Below are 16274 nucleotides of genomic sequence, written 5' to 3' on the forward strand. Positions count from 1 at the left end.
AGCAGGAATTCAGGAAGGTACAGAGACTAATAATAACTTACCATAGGGCATTTTCCCTGCAGAAAATGCCATAAAAATCTCTCTTTTGCCCCATGGTTTGATCTTACTCAAACCTCTTCTTGAGGTTTTCTGTGTGTTTTTTGTTTGGGTTTTTTGGCACGGAAACAATCCCAGTCTCTAGAAATTTATCTGGGAGGGGGGTCCAGAGGATGGAGTTGGGCTTGCTGCTAATCCAGACTGTTGGGAACCTAAGGCAAGAAGTGAAAATAGAAGCAGCAAATCTGTGTGGTGTGGGAACTCTTTGTTCTGCCTTGTCCAAAACAACACAGCAATAAAATGCCATCTGCAGCAGGCAACTCTGCTGGGAATTACATCACAGCCCCAGATGCTTGGTATTCCTCATGCTTTCCAACACCACGTGTGAAAACACAGGCAGGGAAGAGGTGAATGATCACTCACTGCCTCCAGCACATCAATGTGTCTCAGACAAGGTACCAGCCTGGTGCAATGTTGGGTGTCCAGGAGGGGTCACCCCCTCATCAGCACCACAAACTGACATTCCCCTCTGCTGTCTTATTTCCTCAGGATCACACTGACTCTGGCCTGTCCCATGGACCTGAAGAACTTCCCCATGGATGTACAGACGTGCATCATGCAGTTAGAAAGCTGTGAGTCCTGTGCACATCTCCATTATGGAGAGAAGACAACATGTTTTCGCTCTCATCCACCATTCCGCTCCCCAGTTGCATCCCATTCCCAGTTCAGCCTTCACTGGAGGCTTGCTCAAGAACCACTTGCTCAGAATTTTCCATTCATTCAGCATGTGACATTCCCTAGAGAAGCCAAACCTTAAAGATTCCATGAGAGGAGGCTTGGCTTGCTTGTATTTACACTGGCCTTTCACTTTGGAGGGAAAAAGGTGGAAGTGCTTTCAGCTGCAAATGGAATTTTTTCTCTCTGGATGAATATTTGCCCCTTGCACATGTTGGTTAGCCCATGGGAGGGAAAGACAATGAACAACTTCATTCAGAGAAAGAGATCAATAGCAAACGGTTCAACAAGCCAAATTGAAAATAATGTCATTTCACACAGTTCCTTGCACACCTTCACTGCTCCTGTGCAGGTCAATACCCTGGGTTTTACTACGTGCACAAGCAGTTCTGCCTCAACCCACATCCCACCCATTGCAGCACTGCCCAGGAAGGCCAGGCCAAGCTCCTGCTTCCAAGCACTGCTCTCTTCTACAAGTCTGTCTTTCCAGATCAGCATTTAACATTTTTCATTTTTCACCCTGTATTTGTCCCCTCCTCTCAACAGTTGGCTACACAATGAATGATCTTATATTTGAGTGGCAAGAAAAAGGAGCAGTGCAAGTTGCTGATGGGCTGACATTGCCTCAGTTTATCCTCAAAGAAGAAAAAGACTTGAGATACTGCACAAAGCACTACAACACAGGTCAGTGCTCTTTACCCTTAGCTGCTGGGTTCATCAGAGAGGAATTCAGGACTGGGCATTTGCCAAAGTCTCTTGCTATATCTGATGGCACTCGTGACACAAGTCTCCTGCACAGCTAGGGACAACGTATATATAAATACACATAGATATGTTGCCAGTAAATAGAGAGATGTTTAGCCAATAAAATGTTCATAGACACAAGTGTGTGGAACCCTCTTGTCCCCAGTAAAATCTGCATCAGTTCAAGTGTGTTTGGTCTGGACCTTCTCAACCAATACCTTCTTTTATCTTTGATGCAAGAGAGCAGGTGAAATTAAAGTGACAAAGGATATGCTGCCAAGAGCTTTCTTTGCTGTGTTGATGTTGTACATACCTATTTCAGAACTGGGCAACAGCTGTTAATTACCTCCTCTAACAAGACTCTGGTTGTAGGCAATGCAAGGGAAGTCCCCAGATGACAGCTGAAAACAGGAGGCTCCCTGTGCCTCACCAGTCATCTTCCATGTATCTCCTGTCCTTCTCAGGCAAGTTCACCTGTATAGAAGCTCGTTTCCACCTGGAGAGGCAGATGGGCTATTATTTGATCCAGATGTACATCCCCAGCCTCCTTATTGTCATTCTATCCTGGATCTCCTTCTGGATCAATATGGATGCTGCACCTGCTCGTGTTGGCCTGGGGATCACCACAGTGCTCACTATGACCACACAGAGCTCTGGGTCTCGAGCATCACTGCCCAAGGTAGGGACTTATCTTTATTGGGGGGTGGGGGGTGGAAATATGCACTCTGGGGAACAGCACATAAGTAAGTCACCACACAGATCCTCCTGGTCAATAGGGTTGCCATTGTCCTATTCCATTTTGAGGGCAAGCAGGATAAATTCCAGATACCTCCTACAAAACTCCTACAAGACTCCTGCATAGCAGTTTCTGTGACTGGCAGGAAACCTTCCCCTAAGACTCAGCACTCACCCCAAGATACACTCCAGCACCCAGTAGCTCTGTACATTACCCACTCCAGCAACTACCTCACATAGATGCACACTCTATATTCCAGCTTTTACTCATCTGACCATCATACTTTTATAGCACTTAATCTCCCTGTTATGAAGGACTTCTGGCGTGATCAGATTGGATTAGTATTTTACTTGCATGTAAACCATCACAATCAAGACCTGGATAAATTAAAAACTGTAGAATTGTTGTTACTTCGGGGTCCAGGAGCAGCTTCAAAGACCTCATAATACATTCATGTTAAATGAGCTAGATTTTGGTATCCAAGAGCAGATGTCACCCATATCACGGCTTGATCGACTCATTCCAAAGACCTTGGGAGTAACAAGTAAAATAGCAAGCAAAAAGGCATTTGGGTGAAGAAGCCACCCCATCTGAGCCCCTCCCTCTCTGACTCCTAGGTGTCCTATGTGAAGGCCATAGACATCTGGATGGCTGTGTGCTTGCTGTTTGTCTTCTCTGCACTCCTAGAGTACGCTGCTGTCAACTTCGTGTCTCGGCAGCACAAAGAGCTGCTCAGGTTCAGAAGGAAGAGGAGGCACCATAAGGTAATACATAAAGCATGAAGGACACAGCTGGAATCTGTCCCAGCAGAACATCATTACATGGCAACTGAACTGAGCCACTAGTTCCCAGGGAAATCCTCAGTATATGGTCAGAGGTTAAGGAAGGTCACACAACACAAAGCAGGGCTATCTCAGTGAATTGTGTCTCTTCTAACAGTCTGCTGACCCCAGGAGTCTAGCAAGCTGGTTTTGGTTAGCTATCTAAGTGGTCTGAGACAAAAGGGTTGATCTCAACAGAACAATTTGCACACTGCAGTGTTCTAGTCTGAGTTCTCCTCTCCAGAACACACAGCAAGCGCTGGGGGGAGACAGGCAGGGAGGTGTGAGGGGTGTCTGTTGGATAACAGTATCTCCCAATGAGACAGTCTACATTAGCCCAGAGGTAAGTGACACCTCTTTTGTCTCTGTCATCTCCATGTTCAAAAGCATCTGCTTCTCCGACTGACTGCAAATTCCCCTCAGGAGGAGCACTATTCTCAGCCTTAGCTTCTCTCCATGCTTCCTCACCATGACTGACACCAACCCAAGCATGTCACATAAATGTGCATCTGCAGCCTGGACTCTACTAGCTTTTAGGCTGAGGTACCACAGCAAAGATATCACCTCACAGGATGCACTAGAAAGAAACATGAAGGTGACTGTGATCACAAGACCAAAGGCACTAAAAAATTGTCCTTGATTAACTTGTAGGATCAGGTGGACAGTATCAAATTTTCAGCATCAGGCCTGAGAGGCTGCCTTCAAGCTGACATTAAAAAAAACAGTACACTTGCTAAGCAAATGACACAAAGAAAATATTGATGAGTATATCAAGAGAGCCCTTAGGAGACCACCAGGGTCTACCTAAAATTCTCCTTATTGTTTGCTCTCTATTTCAAAGAGCCCTGTGTGATCCATCCCCTCCAGAGACATCCCCCCATTACATTGCTTCTGTGTACCAGCTACTAAAGTCATTCCCAGGGTCCAACCTCTTCTACAGCAGCTCACAGTCTGTGTTTGGAGAACTGCCACCACTCCAGCAGGCAATGGCAGAGAGGGAGCAGGAATCCCTGTCTCTTTGTACATTTACTTTTCTCTACTTCAGTCAATCTATCTCCAAAATAGGGCAAAAATTGTTCACTTGTCCCCAGCCTAGTCAGGACCAGGGATGAAAAGCGTCAGACAAATGCAAGGGAAAAGAAGTAACAGATGAGACCATTGGCACCCATTGAGTTTGCCTGCCAGAGCAAGACCCTGCCATCTCAAAATCAACGGAGGCAGTTTGGGTTCAGCAAATGCAGCCTGCTTAACAGAGCCAAAGCTAAAACCACCCAACAGAGTGGTTTTATCTCTTCCTCTAGATTCAGGCATCGTACCTCTGAATCTGTGCTGCTCCACGCAGATCGTTCTGTTGCTAAAACAATGAAGAGAAAAAAAAGCCACAAATATCCAGATGTTCCACTGAACACAAGGCTGCTGTTACAATCCCTGCCCAATCTCACAGTGATTTAATTGAAACAAAGCATAAACAAAAACACTTGCAAAAGCAAACTGAACAAGATTTGCAGGCTCATCAGAAAACTAGGAGCTGACTGCAAATATGCAAATGGTTAGTGCAGCTGCCAAAGAACCTAATTGCTCTGTCATGATGTCCTGACTTGTCTGGGAAGCTCTGCCTGGTTTAGGTATGACACGACAGGCTAAAATCACGTGAGATGTTGCAGTGGTCCATGCTGGTGAAGGCAGCTGGGGAAAGGACCAGCCCATGCCCACTTTTATTAGATCTGCCTGAATCAAAACCTACTGACCATTCCTCATTGCTCAATGTGCCAGACTGTGCATGGTCTGGCATTAATACAAGTGATTAGTGATTCTAGACAACTCTGTTTCTTACTTTCCTCAGTTTCACATGCAAGGTGCTAGCTTATTCTCACCACCAAGAGTCTTGCTTACACTCTAAAAAATAGAAATCAAATCAATAAATATCTGTTTTCAGGTTTCAATTGGCCCTTTCCATTTCTGAGACCCCTCTTACCTCCTTCCTTCTGGAAGATGGAACCAGAGGAGAATAGAGGCAGTTTAAACCGAACCCCCATTATAATAGATTATCTTAAAGGTCTTTTCCAACTTAAAAAGTTCAATGATTCTAATATAATTGTGACAAGAAGGTTTATAAGTTCTGACCATCTCAGAAGCCAGGCCTCTGCAGCTCATGTATGTTATTAGCTGCACAAGGGAGGCCACTTAAGAAAGGGACACAGGTTAGGGAGAAGTGGCACCTTTGCAAAACTCTCCCTGAAGCCCCAGAGCCAAGAGATGTTGATCCCGCTGCTCCTCAGGCACAGCTGGGGCTCCCTGACCCAACGCAGCTGGGTCCTAATCTTTGGTGCCTCAGCTTCCCTGATCAAAGAACTGCCTCCTCACAGAGCCATTGTTAGGAGCCAAAGACTTTTTAGGATTGCCAAGTCTCAGATACCAGGGACCAGAGCTACACCAAGGGGACACAAGCAAAGCAGGGAAGAATCACCCAAAGGCCTACAAATTCCTCTCAGCCAGGACTCTGAAACAAATAAGCCTGCTGGTAGGTCACACAACTCTCCAGCTTGCTAGCCTTCCCCAAAAATCAAACCAAACCAAGGAGAGTTTGAATTTATTTGGGTTGGTTTTGCTTTGCTCAGATATGCCAAAGTGCTCTCCCTTCTGCTTCTTCACCCCAGAGCCTCCATCCCATACAGCTACCTGCTTGATACAGGCGCCATCCAGAAAAGACACTCTGCAAAGGAGAGGGAAGGGGACAAGCAAAGGAGGGCACATCAGGCAGGCAGGCAAAGAGGGTGGGGGACAGGAGGTCAGCACTGGGGGACACAGGTCAGTGTTGGGGAACACAGCAGGGATCAACCTCTGTCAGATAATTAGTAGCATTGGTCTAACAATTAGCCTCGGTGACCTGTAGCCAAGAGACTTGGATTTCTGATCCAGCCTCTGCAGCTCCCTGGTTGCATTATTTTGGCCAAACTTGTTGTTTTTTTCCTGTAATGACATCCCTGGGTTCAATAAAATAGGGCTAAAATATTCTGAGAGCCCAAAAAAACCACCAAAAATCAGCAATAGCTTTTGCCTTGAGACTGGAAAACAATACTTTTTCTCTTGCTCAGTAATTGGAATTAGCACAAGCAGCCATGTCTTACCGTTGACCTGCAGAAGGCCATTTCTGTTCCTCAAGTAGAAGATGGCTTGTGCAGAGGGGCTGTGGGTCCCGTGGGCAGGCGAGCTGAGGGCTGGTTGTACGTTGCCTGCAGAGGTCTTTTCCTGGACAAGTCTTGGTGCCTGCACATCCATGTAACTCTGTAGAAAGCCTCGTGCAATGGCTTTGACTACTGGAGTTCCATGGAGCCCACTCCTTCTGGGCGAGCTGATTCGGCACAGGCAAAGCAAAGAAGGTGCTGACAGGAGCTGGGGGGAGGGAGAGGCAGAAGCAAAACAGGGGATGCAATCGGAAAAATGAACAGTACCATCAACCAGTCAAGTGTGTCAAAGACCCCAGTGGGGTGGAAGCCAGTCCAGTTCTCTGTGGGGTGCCTGGATCCCCTGCTTTGCATCTGTGCACCACACAGCTTGCACCCCTCTATAAGGCTGATCTCCCAAGAGCAGAGGGTTTGTCCAAGGGCGCCGGGGGGCAGGGAGATGGCAGCGGAGAGCCTTATAGCAAGGGTGCACTGTCTATATCTCATTTTAAGTAGAGTCCCATGCTGAATCTGTTTCAGGAGGATGAAGCTGGCGAGGGCAGGTTCAACTTCACTGCCTACGGGATGGGCCCAGCTTGCCTGCAGGCCAAGGACGGCATCTCCGTCAAGGGCGCCAACAACAACAACACGGCCAACCCCGTCCCCCCGCCCTCCCGCTCCCCCGAGGAGATGAGGAAGCTCTTCATCCAGAGAGCCAAGAAGATCGACAAGATCTCCCGCATCGGCTTCCCCATGGCCTTCCTCATCTTCAACATTTTCTACTGGATCATCTACAAGATCGTCCGCAGAGAGGATGTGCACAACCAGTGAGGGAAGGGGAGCAGCCGGGAGGGAGCGAGCAATCCCTTATCTATGTGCAATAGCAATGCAGCAATGCATGAATTTAAGAATGTGGCAATATCTACTAAAAAAAATAAGAAAAAAAAGAACAAAAAAAAAAAAAAGAAAAAAAAAGGGAGGGAGGGGGACTGGGAGGAACTTTTAATCATGTGAACTGAGGAAAACTGGCAGGGGGAGGAGAAAAAACACTCTTGGTCTGGGGAGCGCAGGGTGGGGATTAGTTTCACAGCATAGGAAGGTTTTTGGATTGCTCCAGCTGCAATCCAAGCAGTGTAATATATTAATATATATTCATGCTTGATTATAATGCAAAAAGAAAAACAAACAAAAAAAAAGATAAACACAAAATACCTTTTTTTTTAGCCTATTAACAGCTTAGATTCTCAAGTCGCTGGAATGATCCATGATTCCATGTGCAGAAACAACCACAATTACACTTTACCTGACTTTTGCCATAGAAAGGCCATACCAGTCAAGCACGTGGGGAAAGAAAAAGCCCTAACAAAAGGAAGAAAAACCCAAGAAAATCGTTCTCTTCTTCCCTAGGTTTTGCACTTTGAAAACTGGATAGATGGGGAAACTTAGGAAAGAGGCTGAAGGTTGTTGTTTATTTTATACATTTGCTTTTTTTAGTCATGGGTTTGCCGATCAAACACTTTGTGACTTTTGGATAGAGGAAAACAAACACATTATCTCTCTCATCCCCATCAGAGAGCATCCAATGGGAAACCCAAGAAGGACATCAGAGCCTTCATCAGAAATCACAGGTACTTTCTGTCCTTTTAAATCACCTGGCAGGATTCAAGTCCCAAGAGTCAGAAATGGCATTTAGAACACTGGAAATGATGAAGGATTTATTATTCTTTTTTTCCAAACCCCTTTCTGCCACATTTGTTTACAATGGGGGGGGGGGGAGGTGTGGAAGCATTGGATGAGTTAAAGCAGACATTGTATTTAAAAACTAGAGAAAACAGGTATATTCATGCCTTGTTGCAACAGGACCGGGCAAACGGCAATATTGTCAGTAAGGGAGGGGTGGGGGGAGATGTGTACAGAGAGAGAAGCTTTTATTTTCAGACATTTCATAGCATTAATAGTGAAACTGGGCCAACGGACCCAAAAGTATATTTTTGTATCTATTTTGGTGCTGCATTTAGCTTTAACACAGATAGGAAGGCAATGCAGGCTGCTTTGCCCCAGGGGAGGCTGGCACAGTTTGGTGGGGATGGGGAAGGGAGGGAGGTGGGAATGGGTTACAAAGAGGTGTCTCTTTGGTCAAGCAGTAGCACAGGTTGGTGTTAATGGTTGGGGTGGGGGGGAACACACCTAATGCCTGCAGGGTGTTATTGGAAAGCCTGGCACAGGCAAGTCAAGGGCTTGATGCCCCACCTGCCTGGGACCCTGAGCTGCAGCACCTGGGGTGGTTCGGTTGTGTTCATTTGCACTTTAGTGAGGGGGGTAAAAGAGAGTGTGAAGGAAGAGACAATCAGTCTGCACTGAAGCACTTGGGGTCAGGTCTGGATTAGGCACTAAATAAAGGCAGAGATACAAGTGGCACTCAAGGAGTGCTTCCACTCTCCCTCCTCTCCCTTGGATTGCAGGTGACCTGGGCTGCAGATCCAGTGCTTGCTCCAGGAACAGAAAGGTTCCTGTTTGCAGCAGCTGCATCCCCCGGAGCAGCTCGAGCTCACAGCAAAGTGCCCTCCAGCAGCACCAGGTCCAGTCTGGCCCACGCCAGCAGCATCCAAGCTTGGGATGGGAGGTGGGAGCTTTTGCTCAGCCATGGTTGTCCCAACCAGTGCAGCAAGAGGCAGATACCAGAGAGGGCAGTGGAGGGACTGACCTTCAAGCTGTCCTAGCACAGGGTCAGTGCCAAAAGGAGGAAGCCCAGAGAAAGTACCAGGGCTCTCTTGGGATGGACAGAGGGACACCCATCTCCGAGGTTGCCAATTCAGCACCTTTCACCAGCACTAAATACACTTTAAAATAAATTAGAACAAAAAGGAAGAGGGGGAAAAAAAAAGAAAAAAATAGAAAAAAAAATGAAAAAAAAAAAAAGATGGAATAAGAACAGCAAGGGGGGGAAGGGAAAGAAAAATAAACAAACATGATGGTCACTATGTGGACTAGGGCAAATGGCAACATTTCCTAATATTTTGGCAAAGGCCACCTAGCTTTGACTCCCTTTGCACTGCTGAGACAGGGAAAGGTCACAGGGTACCAGTGTGAACCAGTAAGTACATCAGCCCCTTGCCCCCTTCCCTCTGTTGGCACAACAGAAAACCTGTGGGCTGGGGACTTCTCCTTCCCCTGGCAGACAGTGTTTTGCCAAGGAGGGAGATCTCAAGCTGTCAGGCAGAGCAGATATTTGATGCTAGGACTACTTCCCAAGTCTTGGCTGGATCCCAAATCTGCTGCTGGCTCCTGGTTTTGCTTGCTGAATTATTGAGCTCTCCCTCCCTGTGTGAAGGCCAGGAGTGCCAGCTGCAGGCTGTGCAGCTGCTCCACACGGCAGGTCCTTGTCTGAGATGAAAGAGCAAATCCAGGGAATTCCCTTCCCTGCCTTGCTTGGCATCCCACGCACTGCAGTTCCTTGCTCATGCAAGGGGATACTCACAAATTCCTGTCATTTGGGCAAAAAAGTCCTACCTTGATGCCCAGACCTTGCATGTAGGAGTTGGGCCCTTTGGTCATGATTCACACAACTTCTCAGCCTCCCCAGGCTGCCCAGGATGGCTCATCTGGGCACAGCCAGCCACAGGGCTGTGGGTCTCCTTCCTAACTGGAGCTGCTCTACAGAGCTCCCTGGAGATTGTTAACAAATCCCATGCACCACCCTCTCATACAAGTTTTGACCCCACATCCCAAAGGCAAGACCAGAGCAAGGATAAGGAATATGTTCCTACCTCACTTCCTTCTGCTCCTGCCTAGGAAAGAAGGTGGAATCCCATGGTTATCCTAGGCCTACTGCTTGGAGATGCAGATAAACTCACAATTGCTGCTTCACTAGAGCTCCAGTGTCACTTCTTGGCACTTGAGTAAGGACAGAGGAAGGCAAATTAGGGACTAGAAATCATCAGAAAGAGGTTTGCATTTCATGCTCATACGAAAGTACATCAGCTGCTAGTGGAGTCCATGGGAGTTTACAGACTGAAACAGGAATTACAAGCTTACCAGCCTGCCTCTGCATTCAGTTCAACTCTGCCAACCACCAGGCATGTTTGATGCTCACCATAAGCATTGGTATTTTCTCTTCATTCAACAGCCAGTTTCCATTCTGACCATTTTCCAGCCCCAAAACTGCCTGCTTGGTGACAGCCAGCAGCACTCACATCCCAACATGAAACATGCTGGAGTGTTGGCAAAGGTCTGACAGTGCTGAGATAGTTGTCCCACAGATGTCCTGCCAGACAGTTTCACCATGTAGACAAGACCTTAGACTGCCCTAGGAGCCCCTGGCAAGGCTGCAATTTTCAAAAAAAAATCAAACATTTTTCTCCATCTGTCCATGGCTGTGTTTAGTCTCTGTATTGCAACAGAACTTGCTTTGATAATCTCTCCTCTTCAAAGCAGGTGCTCCAACAGTGTCAGTAATTCTACTTATTAGTAAGAATGTACAGGATTTGATATTGCAGGGTGGCTTCCAGGCATAGATGGAATTTACCTCAGCAATTCTTAGCTCTTGTGAAGAACAAGGCTGAGAGCAAAACCTCTGTACAAAATAGAGAGCAGTGGGTCTGGCAGTAAAGAGAGAAAATAGGGTCCTAATTCACTTGGATTCTTTGGAAAAGTGGAGCTTCATCCCAAACAATATTATTTCCAGATGTTGTTGGAAATGTATCATTTCATGAGAAGGAATTATTTTTCCTTATACATAACTGTGGAAAAAAACCCTCAACAGTAGGATAAGCTTACTATTTTGTGGTCAGGTAGATGAGTTTTCCCCACTTAACTCCTGATTAAAGTGTTTTTTCTCTCTGGGATCCCAGTACACAAGATCCCAGAAATCAGAGACGTGCCAAAGAGGGTCCAAGACAGACCAGTAAGCACGTGGTCTGGTACAGACTGGAAGGCTCAGCCTTGAACCTTAGCAAAGCACCAGCTTGTCTTGAACCACAGAGGCAGGGTCATTGGCTTCACAGCTCCGGTAGTGCCCTAGTTCCTCCTGTCATAGAAACCTTCACGGGGGGGGGAATTTGCTCCTACAAGCATCAAACAATTTCAAATGCTGAATGTTTTCATGGTCCTGTGAACAGACATTTTTTTTGTTTGTTTTCCCCAGAGTTTTCTGGAAGGTTTTGTTTTTTTCTTCTTCTGCCTTTTCTGAATATCTTTCATTTTAAGGCAAACTCACAACAATTCAGATTACAGTATTGGTTGTCCTTTATCTCAACTGTAATTTTAAGATCTTGCTTTGCTTCCTAATGCTGGTGGAAAAATAATATTACAGATATTTACAATATATATATTTTTAAAAAGAAAGGAATAAATTAAAGGATAGAAGGCTATTTTAAATGGTGCCATACTTTTCACAGATTTTATACAATCATATTTTTGTACTGTATTGCCATTCCTTAATAAAACATAGTTCTTATCCCTGTGCCAAAGACAAACAATCTCTTTCAATGCCCCATTCCTTACTCCAAAACCTTGCTACCAGCAGCAGTGGATAATGCAATATGGGCCACTTCTCCACCAAACCCCAATCCTGATGGCAAAGTTGCAGGTCTGAGGTCACTGTGTGCCAGCTGGACATGGACCTCTTCTGTCTGGGTAATTGCAAGCAGCAGGTCCTGCATTGCTGGAATATCCTGCAGAGCTCACTTCAGTGAAAGCAGTATCTGATCCCTTCCCTGCTAGAAAATACCTGACACTGCATTCTTCTCAGAGGGAGATGTAAGGGGCATCTCATGCTGTTCCTGCTTCACTAGATGTCCATTATTTGTATGGAGACAGTATACTATTTAAGTAGAGAATTGAGATACTTGATTGTTCTTCAGAATACTAGCATAAGCACCAAAGCAGACGTTAATATTCATTAATTTTAGCATCTTCAAATTTACTTCAGATCCTTTAAGTCTGCCCATCCCCTCATCTTCTTCACAACTATTTCTTATCTCCTGCTCAACTGAATCTACACAAGTGTCTCACTTCATTCAAGTGTACTGCATTTCTCTGTGGGCCTTTCCTTTCTTTCATCACCTGAACTTTCAGTTCTGTGAGCCTGAGCTCCTTAGCTTTGCAGCCTTTGAAGGGTCTGGCACAAATCAGTGTCTTGGGAAATGAAGGACAATATGTATTAATAAAACCATCACTCCTAGGTGGGCAAGGCAATGGAGTTTCCAGGGAAGCTCTCTCTTAGCAAGGTGTGCATGAAAAGGACTCCCGGGGAATGCAAGGGTGGCCAAAAAGGGCTTTTTTTTGACTGCTCTTTATGAAAGCAAAGCAGCCTAAGTCAGAGAGAAGGCAGATTTTTGGCTATCATCCCTGTAGGACTCCATGTTTTTCAGTGATCCAGCTACAGAGCAGCTGTTCATTGTAAATCAGGGTTTTATACTCCTGGTCTCCTTCTACTGTTGTGTGTAGCAAAGGGCTCCACAAGAAATAAGCTGTTGTGAGCCAGGCAGTGTGTAAGGAGTTTTTGCACGTTTTGCACAGGGCATCTGCTCAGAGCTACTCCAGGCTCTGGCTGCAGCTGATGGGGAGAGGCTGGTGCTTGCACTGGGTGAGTCATTCTGAGAACTGCTGGGATGAGCAGCCTTTTGGTGAGGCCCTCAGGTGATGCAACACTAATGGAACATTGAAGTGCACAGCCTATTCTGGAGGCACTGGAGTTAGCTTGGTAATGGGAAGCAGAGGCTGAGCCAGGTGAGCAATCCCAACCTGTGATCTCCCTTGGAGCAGGCATCCCATGCACAGCAAGGCTGATCTTTTTTTTTTTTGTAGGATCTGCAGCTCACCTCTAACCTCACCTAGGTGGTTCCAGTGCCCAGCAGAGGAAGCTGCTGGTTAAATGGTCAAATGAGGACCCAAGCATAGCCTGAAAGGGGAACCAGAACAGAAAGCAACAGGAGAGGTTGGTTTGCATGCCACATCACTGTCTTCTCCTGGCATTCAAGGCAGACAGTGCTAACAACTGTGATGCAAGAGTCAAAGCTGGCAGCAGCAGTTATGAGACTGCATTAAGTAATCATGACTATCAGTTCTAGCAAATCAAAGTTGTAGTCCTCAAGCACTTTACTGCCAGGCGTCTGAGTAGAAATTGTAAGGGGGTCTTATGTTTGTGATATTTCTGCTCCTGGGTCTATTACAGAGAGTACTGGAGCCCATCCTGGGATAGGGTTGGCTCCCAGTAGTGCTGGAAATGCGTTAGCCAGGGTTGAATCCAGGCCACACACTGGGAACAGACTCAGCACAAGGGGATGTTGCTGCTTTGGTGGAAGGCAGGGATAGCTTAAGCTTGGTTTAACCACCCTATCAAGACTCAGAACATCACTGCTGGAGCTTGCAGGCTGTGCTTGGTGCTGCCAGTACTGCTACCAACAGTAAGAAGGCAGCCACAAAAAGCATGAGAGGGACCTCAAAAGTTTCCCAACAGCAGTTCTCAGCAAGAAGAGGATATAAAAACCTACTACCTGTTCCCAGCCTGAGGTTCAATTATAGTGGCACTTTCAGTATAAAATCATCCATCTTTTCCCAGGGATAGGATGATACCACCATAGATAAGCCTTTAGCCTGTCTTGAAATTAGCTTTTATTTCTAGGTTTGCTCCTTCAATTGCATAAGCAGTTGAAGCCAAATAAGGACACCTCCACCTACCCAGGGAACCTGGCAGAGCCTGGCTGGGGCAGGAGGTACTATCATTAACTACTTGCTCTGTGTCATTGCTATGGCAGATGAGTCAGGCTTGGTACAAGCAGGGACAGGTAGAGCTGGCCTGGAGCTGCCAGGCCTAAGGGACACAGAGCTCATGAGTAGCTTTTGCTGCTAGGGCTTTTCGGAAGCTGGTCCCAGGATCGTTAGCACTGTAGCAAGCTGGTGGGTCTGTGGAGCACATCAGCCTTAGGCAGTTGGTGGTATTGAGGCACTGCTGGGTTATTTGTCTGACAAAACCATATATCAAGAGAGCAGCTGAGCCAGGTTGAGCACACCACAGAATATGGACACTAAATTACAGCTCCAGGTTCAAGCCTGAATCAGCCTTGCAGTGAAGACACCCTACAAGTCACAATTATAATGGAGGCTTGATAGCAGTGTTGCTGACATCAGCATCACCTTATCATAGCCCTGCAGAGATCAACAGGCCATGACACCCAACAATGGCAGAATTTGGGCTTAGGTTTCAGTGTTTCTTGCTTGACACCTAATCCCCATGGACCTTTACTGAGTCAAAACTATGCAATATTGAAGAGATTATGCCAAGGGTGGTGCCTTAGCCACCTCTCCTGGATTTGCACTTACACATTTTTAGAAGTATTCTCATCACAGTTGCTTGTGATGGGCTAAAGAACCAACACACCAGCCTCTGAGGAGAAAGGCCAGCTCTGCAGTTTGTGATGTGCTAGAGGTGGACACAACTGCATCATGACCACAGCCTCTAGGCCAGGTCTGCTCCTCCAATGCTGCAGTGTAAGAAGCAAAGGACCCCTAAAAGTTCAACTCCCTACCCAAGAGTAGTGAGAGGACAGGGAGCAGAGCTGAGAAAGAAAGAGCAGAACAAAACTTGTGTAAGGCACAGGAGCTTGTAGTACTTACTCACTGTAGTAAGTGTAGTCACAATCGCAATCCCAGTCCATGTGGTCCTGCTGGGAGCTCAGCCTTTAAATGCTGCTTTTCCTTTAATGGATTGGAAAGAGAATTCATGAGGCTTGAGTTGTCCCACGGAGGAGGAGGATGATGCAGCACACGCAGTGTCACCTCTAAAAACAAAGCCCAAGAAACCAGCAAAGGAAGGAAGTGGAGAAGGGGCAGCCTCTGTAACATAAGAACAGCACTGGAAATGCACCTCACTGAACTGCACACTATGGTGAGGGACATTGGTACAACTTCTGCAGGCAGGAGCATAATGAACAATCCTGGCAAGTCCTTGCCTCCACTTGCCATTAATCCTACTTTATCAGGAAAAAACCCACAACAAAAACAACCAACCAAAACACCCCAAATAAACCCCCACTAATGAATTAGACTACTGTTATATCCTCTCTTTATCATTTTAAGTAACTGTGGCCAGCACTACTGGGCACAGCAGTGGAGCTCACCTCTACAAGAAATGCTCACCTAGAGGCTGAGCCAAAAAAAAAAAAAAATCTTAGCAGAAGGGAACACAAGTTCCTTTATTTTATGCTTCCATAGGCTGGGGAAACAACTGAACAAGATCTTTGAAACACTCAGCTCTGCCTTTGCCTACACTGAATTTGTACTGTTTCCTTTCTGTCCCTCTCTTCCCAAACCTGCTTATGTTTCTGTCCAAAACGCTTTAGTTATTCCAATTCCAGGGTTAGATCAGAAACAAGCAGGAAAAGTTAGCTCAGAAGCTGTATGGACCAAGCTGACAAATCCCTAACTTAACCTATTCAAAGTGGAGAAATGTAAAAACCAGCACCTCCACCCCCAGGTTGATGCCCCTTCACAGTCCTCCAGTACTGAGCAGGGTTACCAAACTTGACAGGCCACTTGCACGACACATGCATTTCAAAACTGATTGATGCATTCCTCCTTGAACAAGGTTAAGACAGCAGGTTAATTTGGAGGCCTGTCAGCTTTGGGAGTATCCAAATTGAATTTTTTGGGGAAATAAACATTAAGGTCCAAGCAGCAATGCTACAGAGGGATTTGAGAGACAGGTACGTGATCCACCTTCCCCGCACCGGGAAGAGGGATCCGTTGTGCTTGAGCTTTGAGCTCTGTCCTGCTGCTCCCTGCAACGTCAGGGCATCTCACTGTACTATCAGTGCTGCACTCCCTGCAACTGGTGTGGCAGGTCAGGAGAGACAGGCCAGCTCCAGAGGCATACAAGGTGACAGACATGGACATTAAGGCACAAAGTACAAGTGGCTTAACTCACCATGTGCATCTGGAATTAACTATCCTGAAAAATGGACTGCCCGGAGCATCTCAAGTCTACTGTGAAATGGATTTCACACACAGAGAATAACTTTGTGTGGTTGTCAAGTTTGG

At 46.4% G+C, this 16274-nt stretch overlaps 1 protein-coding gene across 2 annotated transcripts in view; it reads left to right on the plus strand.

Annotated features, from left to right (window-relative positions):
* Positions 1 to 7067, plus strand: part of GLRA1 (glycine receptor, alpha 1) — a 20231-nt gene extending 13164 nt beyond the window's left edge. Inside the window, exons 4-8 of one of the 2 annotated variants that reach the window (XM_010002018.1) lie at positions 586 to 668; positions 1318 to 1455; positions 1980 to 2194; positions 2869 to 3015; positions 6753 to 7067. In XM_010002018.1, coding sequence (XP_010000320.1) covers positions 586 to 668; positions 1318 to 1455; positions 1980 to 2194; positions 2869 to 3015; positions 6753 to 7067 — 898 coding nt within the window. The remainder of the gene's footprint in view (positions 1 to 585; positions 669 to 1317; positions 1456 to 1979; positions 2195 to 2868; positions 3016 to 6752) is intronic. The other variant, XM_010002019.1, reaches the window with a different exon arrangement.
* Positions 7068 to 16274: the final 9207 nt, after the last annotated feature.

The sequence above is a fragment of the Chaetura pelagica genome, unplaced genomic scaffold (assembly GCF_000747805.2).
Source record: "Chaetura pelagica isolate M959 unplaced genomic scaffold, ChaPel_1.0 scaffold356, whole genome shotgun sequence".
In the NCBI taxonomy this organism is placed as follows: Eukaryota; Metazoa; Chordata; class Aves; order Apodiformes; family Apodidae; genus Chaetura; species Chaetura pelagica.